This window comes from Vombatus ursinus, unplaced genomic scaffold (assembly GCF_900497805.2).
Source record: "Vombatus ursinus unplaced genomic scaffold, bare-nosed wombat genome assembly UNPS02014820.1, whole genome shotgun sequence".
Classification (NCBI taxonomy): domain Eukaryota; kingdom Metazoa; phylum Chordata; class Mammalia; order Diprotodontia; family Vombatidae; genus Vombatus; species Vombatus ursinus.
The window spans coordinates 20,081,630-20,098,841 of NW_020954598.1; the positions used below are offsets into that span (position 1 = coordinate 20,081,630).

General features: G+C 44.0%; 1 protein-coding gene across 1 annotated transcript in view; it reads right to left on the bottom strand.

Moving 5' to 3' along the window:
- The window catches only part of DNAH1 (dynein axonemal heavy chain 1), a 158,891-nt gene that overhangs the window by 46,387 nt on the left and 95,292 nt on the right, over positions 1–17,212 (bottom strand). Inside the window, exons 38-47 of the mRNA XM_027837286.1 lie at positions 16,409–16,603; positions 15,681–15,800; positions 6,740–6,898; positions 5,826–5,933; positions 5,467–5,607; positions 5,145–5,305; positions 3,612–3,769; positions 3,328–3,501; positions 2,677–2,715; positions 1,017–1,195 (exon numbers count right to left, since the gene is read on the bottom strand). Of these exons, the coding sequence (XP_027693087.1) occupies positions 1,017–1,195; positions 2,677–2,715; positions 3,328–3,501; positions 3,612–3,769; positions 5,145–5,305; positions 5,467–5,607; positions 5,826–5,933; positions 6,740–6,898; positions 15,681–15,800; positions 16,409–16,603 (1,434 nt within the window). The remainder of the gene's footprint in view (positions 1–1,016; positions 1,196–2,676; positions 2,716–3,327; positions 3,502–3,611; positions 3,770–5,144; positions 5,306–5,466; positions 5,608–5,825; positions 5,934–6,739; positions 6,899–15,680; positions 15,801–16,408; positions 16,604–17,212) is intronic.

Here is a 17,212-nt window from a genome sequence, read left to right on the forward strand (position 1 = left end):
AGTTTCCTTTTGTCTCCCTAGCCTGGCGCCTGGCAAACAGTAAGCACTAAATAAATACTTGTGTATTGAATGATTTCAATATTTCAGAAGATTCAGGATTTTGCCCATGTGGTTAATCTCCCCACTGATACAGATTACAACCCTTTATATCAGGGGTCTTTCACTTTTGCGTGAGTATGTCAGGGGCCCTTTGAGCAGTCTGGTGACACCTATGGACCCCTTCTCAGAATCATGTTTTTAGAGGCATAAAATAAAATACAAAGAATTAGAAAGGAAACCAATTCTATAGAAATCAGTTACCAACAGATTCTTAAACACCAAGTCACAGACGCCAGGGGAAGGACACCCACAGGGCCTACACCTTGGCTCCTACAGCCCACCCAACCTCCCATGAGCTGCAGCCACCATTCTAGCAACAAGTCTTTCTGCACTTAGCTAGGCTTGGCCCTTCTTGAATGAGCACAGAATGGGTATGGAGTCTGCTGCTGAAGTCGAATTTGACTTTCCAGGGCTTACACTCGGTTAAGAGAGGCTCTGAAAACTCAGGGTCACCTCTCCCTGGAGAAAGTCTTGTGGAGAGGAAGGAACCAGCATGAGCCGGGAAAGGACATTTTTTCATCATCTTCCTGGGCTCATGAGGTGTCCACGGATAATGAGAAAGAGAAACTAGTACAAGCTCTTGACTTTATAGATAAGGAAATTGGAACACAGAGACAACAGGAGACTTACATACGGTTACAGAACTCCAGTGGCAGAGCTGAGGTCAAACCCAAGCCCACTAGGCTCTCCCCTATGCCACACTGCATGGCCCCTAAGGTCATTTAACTTACTTCATTTAATTTACTTAATGAAAAGCAATACTTTACTTTAAAGATTCAGCTGTCTTCTAATTCTTTTCCATCCTTTTTTCTTTTTTCCTTTTAGAATGCTGCAAACATGTTTTTAGGGGAATGAAAAGTATGATGTCACTCTCTGTGGGGCAGGGGAAGAAGATGCTTCAGTATAGCGGCCCTCACCTGGATTTTGGAGGGCTCAGCCATGAGCATGCCCTGGAAGACTTTGGAGAGGTCCCTCAGGTTAAAAGTGTAGTGGCACTTGGCTGGAGTGGGCAGGAGCTGAGAGGTGATGGTGGCATATACCTGGATGGTAGCTCCCACAAGGGGCTCGTTCAAGTCTGTCACTGCAGGGGCTCCCGCTATTAGGGAGAGAAGAGTGCAAGGGGGTCAGGGTGGACCTGGACTGAAAAAATGACAAAGGCCTGAACAGAGGAGGCCCTGGCTGTTTTTTCACTATGAAGACTTCTTTTCCCGACATTCAGGGCCCTCCTAAATCTCATGCTTCTTATTTTTCCAGTCCTTGCTTTCCTTCATCCACACTCCACACAACTCAGACAATATAACTAAAAACACACTTTGCTCTCTTGCCTTGGTGTCTTTACTTGCATAGTTCCCTACACCTGGAATAACTGAGCCCCACCTCTCCTCTTCCTGAAACTTCCTTTGACTTCTGGGATACTGCCTGCTCCTGGTTTTCCTTAGACCCATCTGACCATTCCTGCTCAGCTTCTCTTACTGGACCATCATCCACCACCTACCCATCAAGCACAGGTGTCCAAACCCCCAAGGTTCTGTCCTGGGCCTTCTCTTTGCTCCCGACCCTCTTTCTCTGATCTTATCAACTCCCATGAGTTCCATGATCATCTTTACACAGATAACTCCCAAACCCATATTCTAGCCCCTATCTCTCTCCAGAACTCTAATCCCATTATACCAACTCCCTACTAGGTCTCTCTACCCAAATGTCCCACTGGCACCTCAACGTTAACGTGTCCGAAATGGAACCCGTCATCTTCCCCACCTCCCAAACCAAGCCTTCCCTAAAATGTCCTTTCTATTGAGCCCATCACCCCATTTGGAGCCACCCTCCTTCCTCTCCAGCCTGCCCTCTGGACATCCTTGGTGCATATGAAGGGCTTAATAAATTCTAGTTGAGGGGCAGCTAGGTGGTGCAGTGGATAGAGCACCGGCCCTGGATTCAGAAGGACCTGAGTTCAAATTCGGCCTCAGACACTTAACACTTACTAGCTGTGTGACCTTGGGCAAGTCACTTAACCCCATTGCCTAGCCCCCCCCAAAAAAAATTCTAGTTGACTGACTAACCACCTTTACAGCCACCCACATTCACAATCTTGGAGTCATTCTTAACGATTCTCTTTCACTTAGATGCCAAGTCTTATCAACACCTCGTGTATCCTCAGAAAAGACTGACAAGGGCCCAGAAGAAAAGAGCTGAACACGACAGTGGTCCTCTCCCCTCTTCTGTATCTTGGTCTGGTAACAGTGATCAAGAATACCACTGCTTCTGAAAAAGTCATGGCAATGACTGACCTATGGCCACACTCATCATCCTTTGTGACTAAAACTCCTTTCCCTGGTGCCCACGCCACTACATGTATCGTTTCCACCTATATGAATGTAAACTCCTTGAGGGCAAGGGCTATATTTATGTATAGCCTTTATATATGCCCTCCTACCCTCCTTTCTATTTGTATCCACAGTGGCCAGCACAGAGCCTGGCATATAGAAGGTGCTATAAATGTTTGTTACTGTTTTATTGTCATTTCATTCATTCATTTGTTCATTCACAGCGTCCTCCATCGTTCAGTCCTTTACTTACGTACAGGGTCTCTGTAACTCTTTTCTCCGAGGAGTCCAGCTGTAAAATAAAGTGACGCAGCTTTTCAATCTTGTATCTCAATCATGGCAGCTGGCTATCCTAACTAGTACGAAGGATGCATTTCCAAACTGGATAGAAACAAGCCTACAAAACTGCACATCTAGCTGTCTCCTATGCCAGAAATTACTGCCCCTCTAGGCAGTAATTCAGACCTCCTCTATCCAAAGGCCAAGTAGCCCCTCAGGAAATGAATTGGGAATGAATACTTGGGCTTCAACCATCACTAGCTTTTGAATGTTTGATTAGGAAAGACCAACAAGGGGAGTGAGGCATTATTCACTGGCCATTTCCCAAAGCCCACTTGGAAGACTAGGGCCACTATTAATAAAACTCACAAGAAGGTATTGGTTGATTAATATCTTTTATTTCTTTTGGTTTTGTTTTATACTGGAAAGGTAAGAAGTCTCAGCCTGCTTTCCACGTTTACCTCCAAGTGCTCAGCCTCCCTCATAGGTGAATGACCACTGAAGTCTGAGGGAAGCCGTGAACTAGGTTCCCTCATTCTGTCTACCTGACCATCTTACTACTCTCCCTAGGACATGGGTGGGGAGGGGAAATTTGGTCCTGGAGGCCTCTGTTCCAGACACTCACCCATCCAGCTCCTTAGAATGGTAGAGAAGATGCGTTTCTTGCTCATGTCATCCATCTCAATGAAGGAGAGGTAATTGAAATGGTGGGTGAGGCGGGGAGTGATGGCATTCCGGCCCCCACCAGGTGGTCCCATGGCACAGACAAAGTTAATGTCCACCAGGCGTTTGAACATACCTACAAGTATCCCAAGGAGTCAGAGGACAAAGAAAAAGCCACTGGGGAAGTCCATAAGGACTGAGTCTTCCAACTGACCTCATATGATTTAGAAAAAGGTAGTTACATACCAATCATCTTCCGGTCATACCAGCCCCCGTGGTCCATCCACTGGCGTAAGAGTTCAATGGGGGGCTGGGCTCCATAGGTCTCCAGAGCAGGCATGTTCAGGTCATCAATGAAAAATATGAAGTAGCGGCCTAAGGGGGGCCCAAACACCCCCTTTCGCCTGTAGAGAGGAAGGGCTTCTATAAGCAAGCACAGAATCATGGAAGATTCCAGGGGAAGGTCCCCAGACTCCATGTGGGACCATTGCGACAAGTATCCAGCTAGTCCTGACTCTTCTTCCACATACCCAGGAGGGTTAGAGAAAGGTCCTCAGCCACTCACAAGAGAGCATCTGTTCAGTAAAATCTTTTATTTATTTATTTATTATTTTGGTTTTGCTTTTTTTAGTCCAGACCAGTGATTTTATCTGTGTGGAGAACTGCCACTAAGGAAACTCCCTTTGTCAAAGCAGATCAGCAAATGCTCTGTATAGTCTCAGAGATTTGCCTCAGGGCACTGAGAGGTAAAGTCATTTGCCCACAGGTGCTTGGTCACTCTGCATGAGGCAGAAGCCAGCTCTTTATCCACTGGGTCTTCTATGTGAAGCCTACTTTGGCCACTCAGCTCATCCTTATCTCTCCCTTTCCTGAACAACCACAGCACTAATTCTGTCTCCAGGACTACCTGGCCTGGATTTAATCATGCTGGCCTTGCTAGATACCTTTTGCATTGCTGATAGGGACCTTGGAGATGAAGTCCAACCCCGCACTTTACAGATAAAGACACTGGGGCCCTGAAGACTGATGTGACTCCTTCGAGGTCATACAGGGAGGCAATGGTCAAGCTAGGGCTGGAACCTGTGTCTCTCCTCAACACTACTCTAAGTTCCTCCAAAGGTAGAGACTAGATCTTATGCTCAGACGAGTGAGTGTGGTCCAGTGGAAAGAGCCTTGGCTCTGCCATCGGCAGATCTGAATTCCTGGACGGGTTCTGCCAAGTTCATGGCCAAGTTAGTTTGGGTCTCAGTTTCCTTCCTCCTATATAAAATGGAAATATTTGTATTGCTTGTATTATGGAGGGGGAACTGAGCTGTGAGATGAATTGATGTATATGAGGTCCTTTTTAAAAGCATCAGTTATTATTACTGCATACCTGTATCCACCATAACACTTAACATTGGGCCTGGCACACAGTATGTTTTCCATAAATAGTTGTTGAATAAATGAACAAATGAATGAACACTATGATTAGCTAAAATCTAAACAGCAGCCAACAGCTGTCCCTCAGGAAACTCAACTCTAGCCCAGTGGGGAGGAGTCGTCCTGTAATACCTCTGGGATCTCCCGTAGCCCCACTATCCCAGGGCCTGATGCTCTGGGCCTAAAGGGACAGTGAACTTGGGGAAACTCATGCCACTTCCTGTCATTTTATAGGAACGTTTCTGTGCACTCCACTATCAGATATAGTAGCAACCGGATTTTTTTAAAGCTGTATACAGTGAAATCTTAAGGTTTATGGGTGGAACAAAGTGGCCAGAGCAAAAAAAGGAATTTTGCCTTTTATCTAGCTTGCTGTCAATGAGGTCCTGGGTTTGATTGGCTGAGGTGCGGGCTGAAAATGTCATAAAGTGGGTGATGTATTCCAAAGGCAAGTTCTTGAGAAGCTTGTCCAAAATTGTGATCGTCTTTCCCGTGCCCGTGGGCCCAATGCACAGGACCTAGGAGGAGAGGAGTAAAGACGTCAGGCAGGATTGGGCCTCCAAAGCTGGGCCTCCAGGAGCTGGTGAAGCCAGTGAGCCTCAGGGAGAAAGAAGGTGAAGCTTAGAGATGATGATTCTTACCCCTATTTCTAGAAGAAAGGAGCCGTTTGAGGACTTACTGGTTTCTTATTGGTGAGGAGCATCCCTAGGAGGAAAGACATCTGGACAGTGTCCATTGTGGGCACAATGATGTTGGAATAGCTGGTATCAGGAGCCATGGTAAACGGTGCTGATATATCCATCCACTTCACCCAGCTCACCTGGAAGACACAGGCTGCTTTAGACGCTAGACCTGGCCAGCTAGATCCCCTACCACAGCAGAGCAGCCTCAACCGGGATCGTGGACATCTGAACCTGGAATGATGGTGTCTCCCCTGCTGAGGGTCAGACTTGGATGTTCCCCAAGCATCCCCATTCCATCCCTTGAGGTTTGGCCTCTGATTTAGCCTCTCAGGCCAAGAAGGAAAAAAGCCATCACCTCTTTTTTTTCATCTTCCTCCTCATCAAAATCCTCCACGTTACTGATGCCACAGTCATCTAGACGGTAATCAAACACCAAGCCATCTTCTGGGAAGAGCAAGCCTATCTAGGGAGAAAAAGCATGGGACTTTGGCCCTTGGTCTCCTTCCTGACCAATTGCCACTGAAGGGCTGGTAATCCCAAGACCACTGGGAAGAGCAATGCCCAGTCCTGGAAACCCTGGGATTGAGGTCACCTGCCCAATCCCCCAGCCCACTGGTTCTGCCTCAAGCCTGGCCCCAAGTGGTCATCCATGTGGAGATCAAGCCTGGGGGAGAACAGACCCGGCATTCTCCCCACAACCAATACCAACCACTGACAATGGCCACAGACGCGCAGGTAAGCCCAAGAGCCTGGGAAGTGGCAGCATTCTCCCATCTCACTGGACCTGCTTCCATCCCAGTCCCCACAACCACTGTCCTTATGGAGATGTGACTTGGCAATTGTTTTGGCCTGGGCTGCTGCCACCACCTCCTTAGCAGCCACAGCTACTGAAGACCCCACAAGAAAGCTCTCAGCACCAAAGTCCTTGGTCTGTCAAGTGGCTCACAAACGGTTATGGTTTCATCAGTGGAAATAAGATGAGAAAACTGTATCGTCATCCACTTCACTGCTGCTCCCTCCTCTGTAGCTTATCTTCCCCTAACAGAACACGAGCTCCAAGACAGCAGGGATTCTCTCCTTTTTCTCTTTATCCCCAGCACTCAGCAAAGCGTTTGGCACAAAGCAAACGCTTGATGAATGCTTTTTCATTCATTCATTCTCTACCTGTGTGTGTGTGTGTGTGTGTGTGTGTGTATACACACTCGCGTTGTATGCATGCCTGTGTGCTGGAGCAGGGCGCCAGTGGACTCCTCCCCTCTTACTACTCACCTCTTCCATTGTCATCTTTGCCCTGAGCCACCCGCTGAAGGCCCTGCGGCTGCTCGCATCTCCTGTGGCTCCCACACTCCATATCAAGGAGAAGATGAACCACGGCTCTACCAGCTCTGGGATTCGAATCAGCTTCTCATGAGGGAATTTCTTGACACCCTGAGGAGACAGGAAACTGAAGATGTGCTGAGGATGTAAGAGACCTACAGCTCAGGATGTAACCCACACAGGGACCAGCATACAATGCACACGTAACCCCACAGAGAATACATATATAGCTCAGGCTGTGGCACAATCCATGCACACAAAATAAGGTAAATTCCTTGTCCTCAGTTCAACTCCAATATTCAGTTTTCCTACTGATTTTCCAGATTTATTCTGCCACTAATTCACAGCATAACATTAGGGCAATCCCTTTATCCTCTGTAAAACGATTCTATTATTCCCAAGTTTCCTCCTCCCTCTGACACTCTAGGTACAAATTTCAATCTTGTATGTCCTACAAGGCATGGATATGAAATAATCATTTCTTAACCATGACCAATACCCATGCATAGTGAAAAAATAATCCTTAAAATGTGTGTATCTAAGTGTACCCCTATATAGCTGAGGCAGGAACAATGAAAATGTAATTGTGGGGGTTATATATTTTAATGGCTCTAATAAGCAAAAATTAATTAACATGCTGGTTAAGTAAAGGCATGCCAAGGGAGGCATAAATATTTGAACTCAGTTGGGGGAAGGTTAAAAGGCACAGCCTGAATAATTGGGGATCAGAAAACAGGTTGATTAGATGCCGGATTCATGGAGACAGGGAATTTTAAGAAAAGGTCCAGAACAAGAAAGCGGTCATTAAGGGACCGTGAGCAACAGCTGTGAGCTCTGGAAAGGGAAAGGCTCAGAGCAACTCTGGAAGTGGGGGCCCATGGAATTCTGTGGGGTGTTAGGATGGAGGCTCCCAGCAACCTGGCTTGCTTTCAAGCTCAAGACCAAGAGATACCGTACAGAAAGAACTGGACTTTGGTGACCAGCAGACAGCTCAAGTTTGGGCTGAGGATGGAAACATGAAGGAATACAGATAAAACTGAAGGTGATCACTATACTCAACTGCGTCAAGCCAAACTAGGTAACCAGACTGTATTTGAAGATGCACACTCCTGGAAGTATTTAAAATGCCTCTGATAAGACTTCTCATGGAAATAAGATGGTTTCTGCCCCCTCATGGACTGAGTATGGGTTGTTTGAGTGAAATTTTTGAGAAGAAATACTAGAGGAGAGAAAAGAAGGGGAAAGGATATGGTCCCACTCTTAATTTTTTTTTTATCCTGAACCTAACATTTGAAAAAAAAAAAAGGCCATTTCCATACACATAACACACCAAATAAAGCTTTACACAAAATGGTGAATCTCCATTGTATGTTGCCTGCTTTTTTTTTAATAGAAAGATAGATATCCATACATAAAATAAATCATACACATTATTTTCAAAATTCTTGCTTATCTGTTTTCCTTTGGGTCTTCTTTGGTGCATTTTTTAAAATGTTACACTGACCAAGGGAAAGGAAAAAAAAAAACGAAACTTGTGATGACAGTAAGTATAGTCAAGCAAAACTAATCCACACAGCAGCCACGTACACACGTGTCTTTGCCTCTCCTGTCCATCCCCTCTCTGCCAGGAGCTGGGTAACAGGCTTCATCATCAGTTCCCTGGAAACATGGTTGATCACTGCATTGATCAGAGCTCTTAAGTCATCCAAAGTTGTTTTTCCTTATGATGCTGCTGTCCTGGTACAAATTGTTCTCCTGGTTCTGCTCACTTCATACCACATAGGACTTTCTGCAATCATCTCTTTCTTCATTTTTTATGGTGCAAGAATATTTCATTACCTTCATATGCCTTTTTGTTCAGCCGTTTCCCAAATGTCCGAAAAGCAATCTAAGCTATCCCCTTAGGTTCTGATTCTTTTCTTTTCTTATGCTCAACCTACCTTTGTTCATCTCAGATAAGAAGTGAAGTTGACCATTTTGGAGAGCAATTTGGAACTATGCCCAAAGGGCTATAAAAATGTGCATACCCTTTGACCCAGCAATAGCACTTCTAGGGCTATATCCCAGAGAGATCATACAAATGGGAAAAGGACCCACTGTACAAAAATATTCATAGCAGCTCTTTTTGTGGTGGCAAAGAATTGGAAATTGAGAGGATGCCCATCAATTGGGGAATGGCTAAACAAGTTGTGGTATATGAATGTAATGGAATACTACTGTGCTATAAGAAATGATGAACAGGCTGACTTCAGAAAAACCTGGAAAGACTTGTATGGTTTGATACTGAGTGAAGTGAGCAGAACCAGGAGAACGTTGTACACAATAACAACCACGTTGTATAATTACTAATATTGATAGACTTACCCTTTCTCAGCAATACAAGGATCTAAGCCATCTCCAAAGGCCTCATGATGGAAAATGCTATCCACATCCAAAAAACAAAACAAAACTATGGAGTTTGAATGCAGATCAAAGCATACTATTTGCTATTTTTTTTTCTTTCTGTTGTATTTTGTTTCCTCTTTCTGGTGGTTCCTCCTATTGGTTCTAATTTTTCCTTACAACATGACTAATATGAAAATATATTTAACAGGAGTGTATATGTAGAGCCTGTATCAGGTTGTATGCTATCTTGGGGAGGGAGGTGGAGAAAAATTTAAAACTCAAAAGCTTATGGAAGGGGCAGCTAGGTGGCGCAGTGGATAGAGCACCTGGAGTCAGGAGAACCTGAGTTCAGATCCGCCCTCAGACACATAACTCTCACTAGCTGTGTGACTCTGGGCAAGTCACTTAACCCCAATTGCCCCCCCCCACACACACACACTTATGGAAGCGATTGTTGATAAATCAAAATAAATTAATAAAAAAGAAGTGAGGTTGACCCAATGCCCATTCCTCCCACCCCTTCTGCTATATTTGTATATTCGTTTTATGAACCCCAATGATGAGAAATAGCATGCTTTCCCCACACCTTCCTTCTCATTTCAACACTAGTATACTCCTCCTGGTACTCACTCTTCTCTTTCCCCTCTTAAGACCCTCAGAACAGAATCAATCCATCCCTGTTTTCCTCTGTTTTACTCCCTCGATAACCCTTGAAGATATTAAGAGTCCAAAGGGACACTTGTTTCTTCTCCCCGTAGCAGAATGTTAGCACTACATCATTATACAGCTCCTTTACAACTGCTTGAATAAATTTATCATTCTAGATTTCTCTGGCCTCATGTTTGCATTTGAATTCCTACCCAGGACTTTCTATCAGAAATGCTAGACAGAACCAGGAGAACATTGTACATAGTAATAGCCACATTGTGTGATGACTAACTTTGACAGACTTAGCTCTTCTCAGCAATGCAAGGATCTAAGACATCTCCAAAAGTCACTTTCTATTCTAAGCTACTTATTCTCCTTCTAATTATTTCTTTGAGAGAGTTTATTTAATTTTGTATCTCTTGAGTCATTTCTTTTAGGCACTGTCAAAAATTCATTGTTTCCTTTGAGTCTCTGTGGTTGTGAGAGTTAGATTTGCATGTTTTTGTTTGTTTTTTGAGGCTGGTGAATTTTTGTTTGATATACTTCTCTTTCTAGTTTTAGTTCCTGAACTGGGCCTTTGTGCCAGGACCAGACTTCACCCCTTGCTTCTACCCTTTCTGGGTAGGACAGTCAACCCTGGCTGGTCTCAGTTTGAGTTCCCTAGGCCCCTGTGCTGCTCTCTATTTCACTGGCTTAGATCCTTCTGGAACCTCAAGGTTCCAAGTACCAGTTCTTCAGGGCTCTGTCTGGCATCTCTGGACTGTGTTAGGAATGCTGGGGCCTCTGAGTCTGGATGGTGCTGATCTGAAGGCTGGGGCAGCTCCACTGGTCCCTATCTGCTCCCATTCCCAGGTCTTCCAAGTTTCCAGGGATTTCTGACACATCCCCCCTCCAAACTTTCTCAGGGGAATTCTATTCTTGCTGCTTCTGAGACACAGAGCCTTACAAGCTACCTGCCAGCCCACATCTGGCCACATTGGCATTCATTCACTTTGTTTGGGGGACATCTTCCCTATTGCCCATGTGTTTCTGGAAGATTTTGGGTACAGTTTTATGGTAAAAAGAAGTTACTTGCTATAATTTTTCATTGAACTTCTTGATCATTATTTGGTCTTCTGAAAACTTTAAGGTTTTGCTGGAGTGTTGAGGAGCTGGGTTGCCTGCTTTCTATTTAGGAGGCCATTTTGAGGGGCAGCTAGATGGCGCAGTGGATAAAGCACCGGCCCCAAACTCAGGAGGACTCAAGTCCGGCCTCAGACCAAACACTTGACACTTATTAACTATGTGATCCTGGGCAAGTCATTAAACCCTAACTGCCTAAAGGAAAAGAAAACAAACCAAAAAAAAAAACAAAAACAGGAGGCCATTTTGGCAGGAAGTCTTTGCTCTTTAGAGGAGACAGCTTGAGTCGTTGAGTGGTGGTAGGAGAAAGTTACAAGCAGAAGAGTCCTGGAGAACCTTCTGTGCATGGAGTCATGGGAAATTTCACAAACTAAATATAAGAATCTTGGAATGTTCCACTTGAGTTTTCTCTCTCCTTTTTGGACTCAGCCTTTGCCTATAGACAAAGATATTTGCTTTCATAGACACTTTGTCACCATTTGGAATTTAGGGTTTTTTTTCTTTTCTTTTCTTTTCTTTTCGGGTTATGAGTTAAGGACCACAGCTTTTACTTTTCATCTCTCTCTGTGCCCTTTTTCTATACAGTCATGAACAACAACATGCAAACCTGTCAGCCAAGATGGCAAAGAAAATTCAGGAAGTTGCCTGAGCTCTTCCTAGTTTCCCTCAGAAACAATGTTATGTCAAGCCTATAAATGGATTCAGCTTAAGATAACATAGAAGGAATTCAGAAAAGATCTGCCTCACTTGGGTAAAAAGGGGAGCACAGCCCAGTGCAGATAGTGTTTAGGCAAGCCAGTGGGAGGCTCTTAGCCACAGCACAGATCAGCAGTGGAGGCCCCTTGGTCCTAGCTCAGCAGACCAATGCACAGCAGGCCAGCTTGGAGGCCTCCAGCCCCAGCACAGAAGGCAAACTACCAGCCCTGGAACCCCCGCAACAACAGGCATGACTAGGCCAGGCAGTCCTAGTGCAGTGAGCAAGCCACTAGCACCTGAGGCCCCGGCACAGAAAGCCAGTGATCAGGCCCCTGGATCCCGGTGCAAGAAGCTTGGGACAGTGGCCCCTATGTCCCAGGAGCAGAGCTCAACTTTAAAAGTCATGAAATAGGCTAAAAATGAGCAAAAAACAGAAAAGAGCCCCAATCATAGAAAGCTACTATGGCAACAGGGAAGATCAAAACACAAACTCAGAAGAGGACAACAATGTCAAAATACCTACATGCAAAGCCTCAAAGGGGAACATGAATTGGTCTCAAGCCTAAAAAGCCTTCTTGGAAGAGCTCAAAAAAGGATTTTAAAAATCAAATAAGAGAAGTAGAAGAAAAATTGGGAAAAGAAATGAGTTATGCAAGAGAGAGTCAACAGCTTGGAAAAGGAAGAACAAAAATTGACTGAAGAAAACAATTCCTTAAAAATAAGAATTGGGCAAGTGGAAACTAATAACTCTATGAGACATCAAGAATCAGTCAAACAAAATCAAAAGAATAAAAAAATAGAAAAAAATGTAAAATACCTCATTGGAAAAAACAGCTGACTTGGAAAACAGATCCAGGAGAGATAATTTAAGAATTATTGGACTATCTGAAAGCCATGATTTTAAAAAGAGCCTAGACAGCATCTTTCAAGAGATCATCAAGGAAAATTGCCCTGATATCCAAGAACCAGAGGGTAAAATAGTAATTGAAAGAATCCACTGATCACCTCTTGAAAGAGACCCCAAAATGAAAACTCCAAGTAACATTGTAGCCAAATTCTAGAACTATCAGGTTGAGGAGAAAATACTGCAAGTCACAAGAAAGAAACAATTCAAATATCAAGAAGGCATAGTCAGGATTACACAAGACTTAGCAGCTTCTACATTGAAGGTTTGGAGGGCTTGGAATATGATATTCCAGAAGGCAAAGCAGCTTGGATTACAACCAAGAATCAACTACCCAGCAAAACTGAGCATAATCTTTCAGGGGGAAAAGATGGATACTCACTGAAATAGGGAACTTTCAGACTTAGCTGATGAGAAGACCAGAGCTGAATAGAAAATTTGATCTTAAATACAAGGCTCAAGAGAAACATAAAAAGGTAAACAGGAAAGAAAAAAAAATCCATGCTATTCAATAAGGTTATACTGTTTACATCTCTACACGGGAAGATGATACTTATAACTCTTGAGAACTATATCTCTACTAGGGCAGTTAGAAGGTGTATACATAGAGAGTGTGGATACAAGTTGACTTTGATGATATAAAAAAAATTAAGGGGTGGAAAAAAAGGAAAGGGGGAGGCAGAACAGGCTAAATTACATCACATAAAGAGGCACAAAAGACCTCAAAAGACCACAAAAGACCTCAAAGACCACAAAAGGCACAAAAGTAGAGGGAAAGAAGGCAAGGGGTAAGTATTGTTTGAACTTTACTCTCATCAGATTTGGCTCAAAGAGGGAATAACATATACTCAGTTGGGTATAGAAATTTATCTTACCCTATAGGGAAGTAGGAGGGGAAAGGGGAAAAAAGAGGGTTGGGGGCTAATAGAAGGGAGGGCAGATCGAGGGAGGTGGTGGTCAGAAGCAAAACACTGGTGAGGAGGGAAAATAGGATGGAGAGAAAGACACAGATAGTAATCATAACTGTGAATGTGAATGGGATGAACTCTCTCATAAAATGGAAGCAAATAGAGTGGATTAAAAACCAGAATCCTACTATATGTTATTTATAAGAAACACATTTGAAGCAGAGAGATAAACACAGAATAAAGGTAAAAAGCCAGAAGCAGAATCTATTAAACTTCAGCTGAAGTAAAAAAAAACCAGGGGTAGCAATCCTGATCTTGGACAAAGCAAAAGCAAAAACAGATCTAATTAAAAGAGATAAGGAAGGAAACTACATCTTGCTAAAAGGTACCATAGGCAATGAAGTAATATCAATACTAAACATATATGTACCAAGTGATATAGCATCCAAATTCTTAGAGGAGAAGTTAAGTGGGTTACAGGAAGAAATAGACAGCAAAACTATACTAGCTAGGGACCTCAACCTCACCCTCTCAGAACTAGACAAATCTAACCACAAAATAAACAAGAAAGAAGTTAAGGAGGTGAACAGAATTTTAGAAAAGTTAGGTATGATAGACCTGTGGAGAAAATTGAATGAGGAAAGAAAGGAAAATATCTTTTTTTCATACCTTATGTAAGTACATGGCACCTACATAAAAACTGACCATTCATTAGAGCATAAAAACCTCATAATCAAATGCAGAAAGGCAGAAATATTAAATGCATCCTTTTCAGATCATGATGAAATAAAATTACATGTAATAAATAACAACAACATGCTCAGCCTGTCATCCAAGATAGAAAGAAACTTTTACTACTATAACTGGGCTTTCATTCACCGTGGGGGCATTGTGTATTTTTATGTATATTTGGGAGAAAGAGGAAGACTTTAGAAACTGCAGAGATGTAGGAGAAGAGAGCTCTTCAACATATCTCTGATTTCAGCTTACCTCCCTAGAAACTTTGGAGACTTGCCCCTTTGGTGAGATCAGGCTAGCCTCTTTTAATTTGCACTGAGATCTCATTTCATTCCCAGGGAAGAGCTCATCCATTATTGTGTATTTTCTGGTGTATTCCAATCTGTGTAACTTCTCTGATTGGTGTCTGGCATATAGTAAGTACTATATAAATGTTGTTTCTGTTTGCTGGGATAAAAAGGTTTATCCATTATTTGCTATTTGTGATATAACCAGCCTTTGGTGGGAAGGGTTAAGCCACCTGACCTCTTAAGAAAGTGCCTTTTGTTTTGAACTCTCTCAAATAATCCCATCCTATAGACCAACAATATGTATAGTAGCAGGTAGACATAATTCTAGTCTGGTACCCTTCTTGGAGGTTAGAGAAAAAAAATACTCATTCAGGACCCTTCTCCTGATTCCTCAAGGGGTGAGCAGAAATCTCAGGCTTATCTCTCCTTGCCTCTCACAACTCCATTTTGAACAACCCTTATCTTATTTGGTCATACATCCATCTTACACTATCAAGTGAAGCCTCTCAGGTACAATTGATCTGCAATAGGGCTGAACAGCAGTTACTATGATACCTGAATTGTCCAGAGGAGGAGAGAATTCTTGTTTGAGGACTCAAGCAAGCAGCATACTGTGGTGGAAAGAGCACTGACTCTGGAGTCACAGGGCCTGGGTTCGAATTCCACTGCTGATGCTTGATCTTTGGCAAGTTGCTAAACCTCTTTGAGCCACAATTTCTTCAACTGTAAAATGACACGGCCTAGATGGCCTGCAAGGTCACTTCCTGCTCCAAATACATGATTCAGTGGTCTATGATTTCCTTGTGCCTTATGCCTTTGGTAGCCCAGATCTTGGTCAACCTGGCTCTCTTAGAAGTCTGAATTATCTTTCCATTGTCACCCTACTTTTATGCTCTGGCCAATAAAATATTTTGTCTCTCTTCCTGAGGTCCCTCATCCACTGTTATTCCAAGTTCCAGTATGACTGGTACCTATGAACCCCTGTCTCTTCACAGTTTAGGATTGGGTCAGGGCAGGAAGTGATAGTACCATTAAGACAAAAGGCATTAGCAAAGCATATTTTAAAAATAAAAACAAAAAAAATCCCAGGATCATGGGAGCTCCTATCCCACACTTAACCTTTGGTGGATTGGTTGGATGGCTGCTCTCTGTTTGTCCATCTGGGCCTAGGAGAGCTAATCTGGGGGATGAAAGCTGCCCACCTCCCTCGGCAGAAACGGCTTGAAGAAGCAGTCCATGATCTTGAGAAGGCTCATGGTCAGGTTGCTGTTTGTGGAGGCAATCACTTCCTTCACTGACACTCGGACAAACTCAATGGACTCCTGGAAAAGACCAAGTTGAGAAGCCAGGCTGATGTCTGCCTCGTTCTAATTTTATTTCCCAAGCTGCAGTCCGCTCTCTGCCTTTTAAAGTGGTCTTAAAGAATTCGCTTTTCCCATGCTCACTGGACGTCAATCAAGTCAGTCAGTCAACAAGCGTTTATTAAGCACTATGTGCCAAGAACTGCGATAAGTGCTAGGGATACAAAGAAAAACAAAAACACGACCCCTATCCTCAATAAGTTCACTCTAGTCTTGGGGGGAGACAACACATGAAAAAATTATACATACAAGATATATACAGTATAAATGGCAAGTAATCTCAGAGGGAAGCACTAGCATTTGGGAGTCTAAGGAGACTGAGAAAGGACTTCTGAAGACAGTGGGATTTGAGTTGAGTCTTGAAAGAAACCAGGGAAGCTGGAAGGCGGATATGAGGAGGGAAATCCTTCTAGGCATGGGGGTTACAGAATCAGGAGATGGAGTGCTGTGTTCGAGGAATGACAACAAGGCCAGTGGGGGCATCCTGTTCTTAGAGAGTTTGGTGCTGAACAAATAGGGGACATTCTAGGAGTCCAGAGGCCGCTTTTGTCCTGAGAGGCCTCACTCACCTCCAGAAACCTCTGGAACAGGCTCTCAAACTTCTCCTGGAAAGGCATCATGAGGCTGGGGATCTTCCTCAGCCAGCATTCGGTGAAGGGCATGATTCCTAGGATGCTGGGCTCTAAGTAAACCATGCCACAGCGGGACACAGTGGCTGGAGAGGCGACCGCCAGGTCCTGGACTTCAAACATCATGGTCATTGACTGTAACCAACAAATTCAAAAGAGGCTCTGTCACCAGGGGGTTTTCCCTGAGAGCTCTAAGCAACTCTAAAGAGAGACTCTGTTCCCTGAGAGAAACAGTTCAGACAGAAATGGGAATGGGTCTAGCAAGAAGGGAGAGGCCTCCTGATGGCACCCACCATCTCGCTGGCGAAGAGATGATAGAAGAATAGCGACCCTGGATCAGACATGGAGGAGGGCACTGGGGTGGAGGTAGGCCTGGTTTGGAAGTTCATCAGATTTTGGAGCGAGAAGAGGAGACCTTAGAGATAGTCTAGTCAAATCCAGCTTTCTCTCAGTTTATGGAAGTAGAAGCCCAGAAATAAGTGGATTATCTTAGAAGTAGAACTGGGCTTTAGGTCTTCTAACTCCAAACTCCAAATCCAGTGAACCTTTTACTGCACCATGGCCATCTCCTGATTGGGAGACCTGGCATCTATTCCAATGTCATGTTTAGTGCACTTTGCCTCTGCTCCTCAGCTTCCCCACCAGTGAAATGGGAACAATCTCTCCCATATAACCCTCACTGTGCTCCAGCTTTGAGGGCACTCTGCCATGCAGTCTAAAGGATCGAAGCCCGAGTTACCCAGG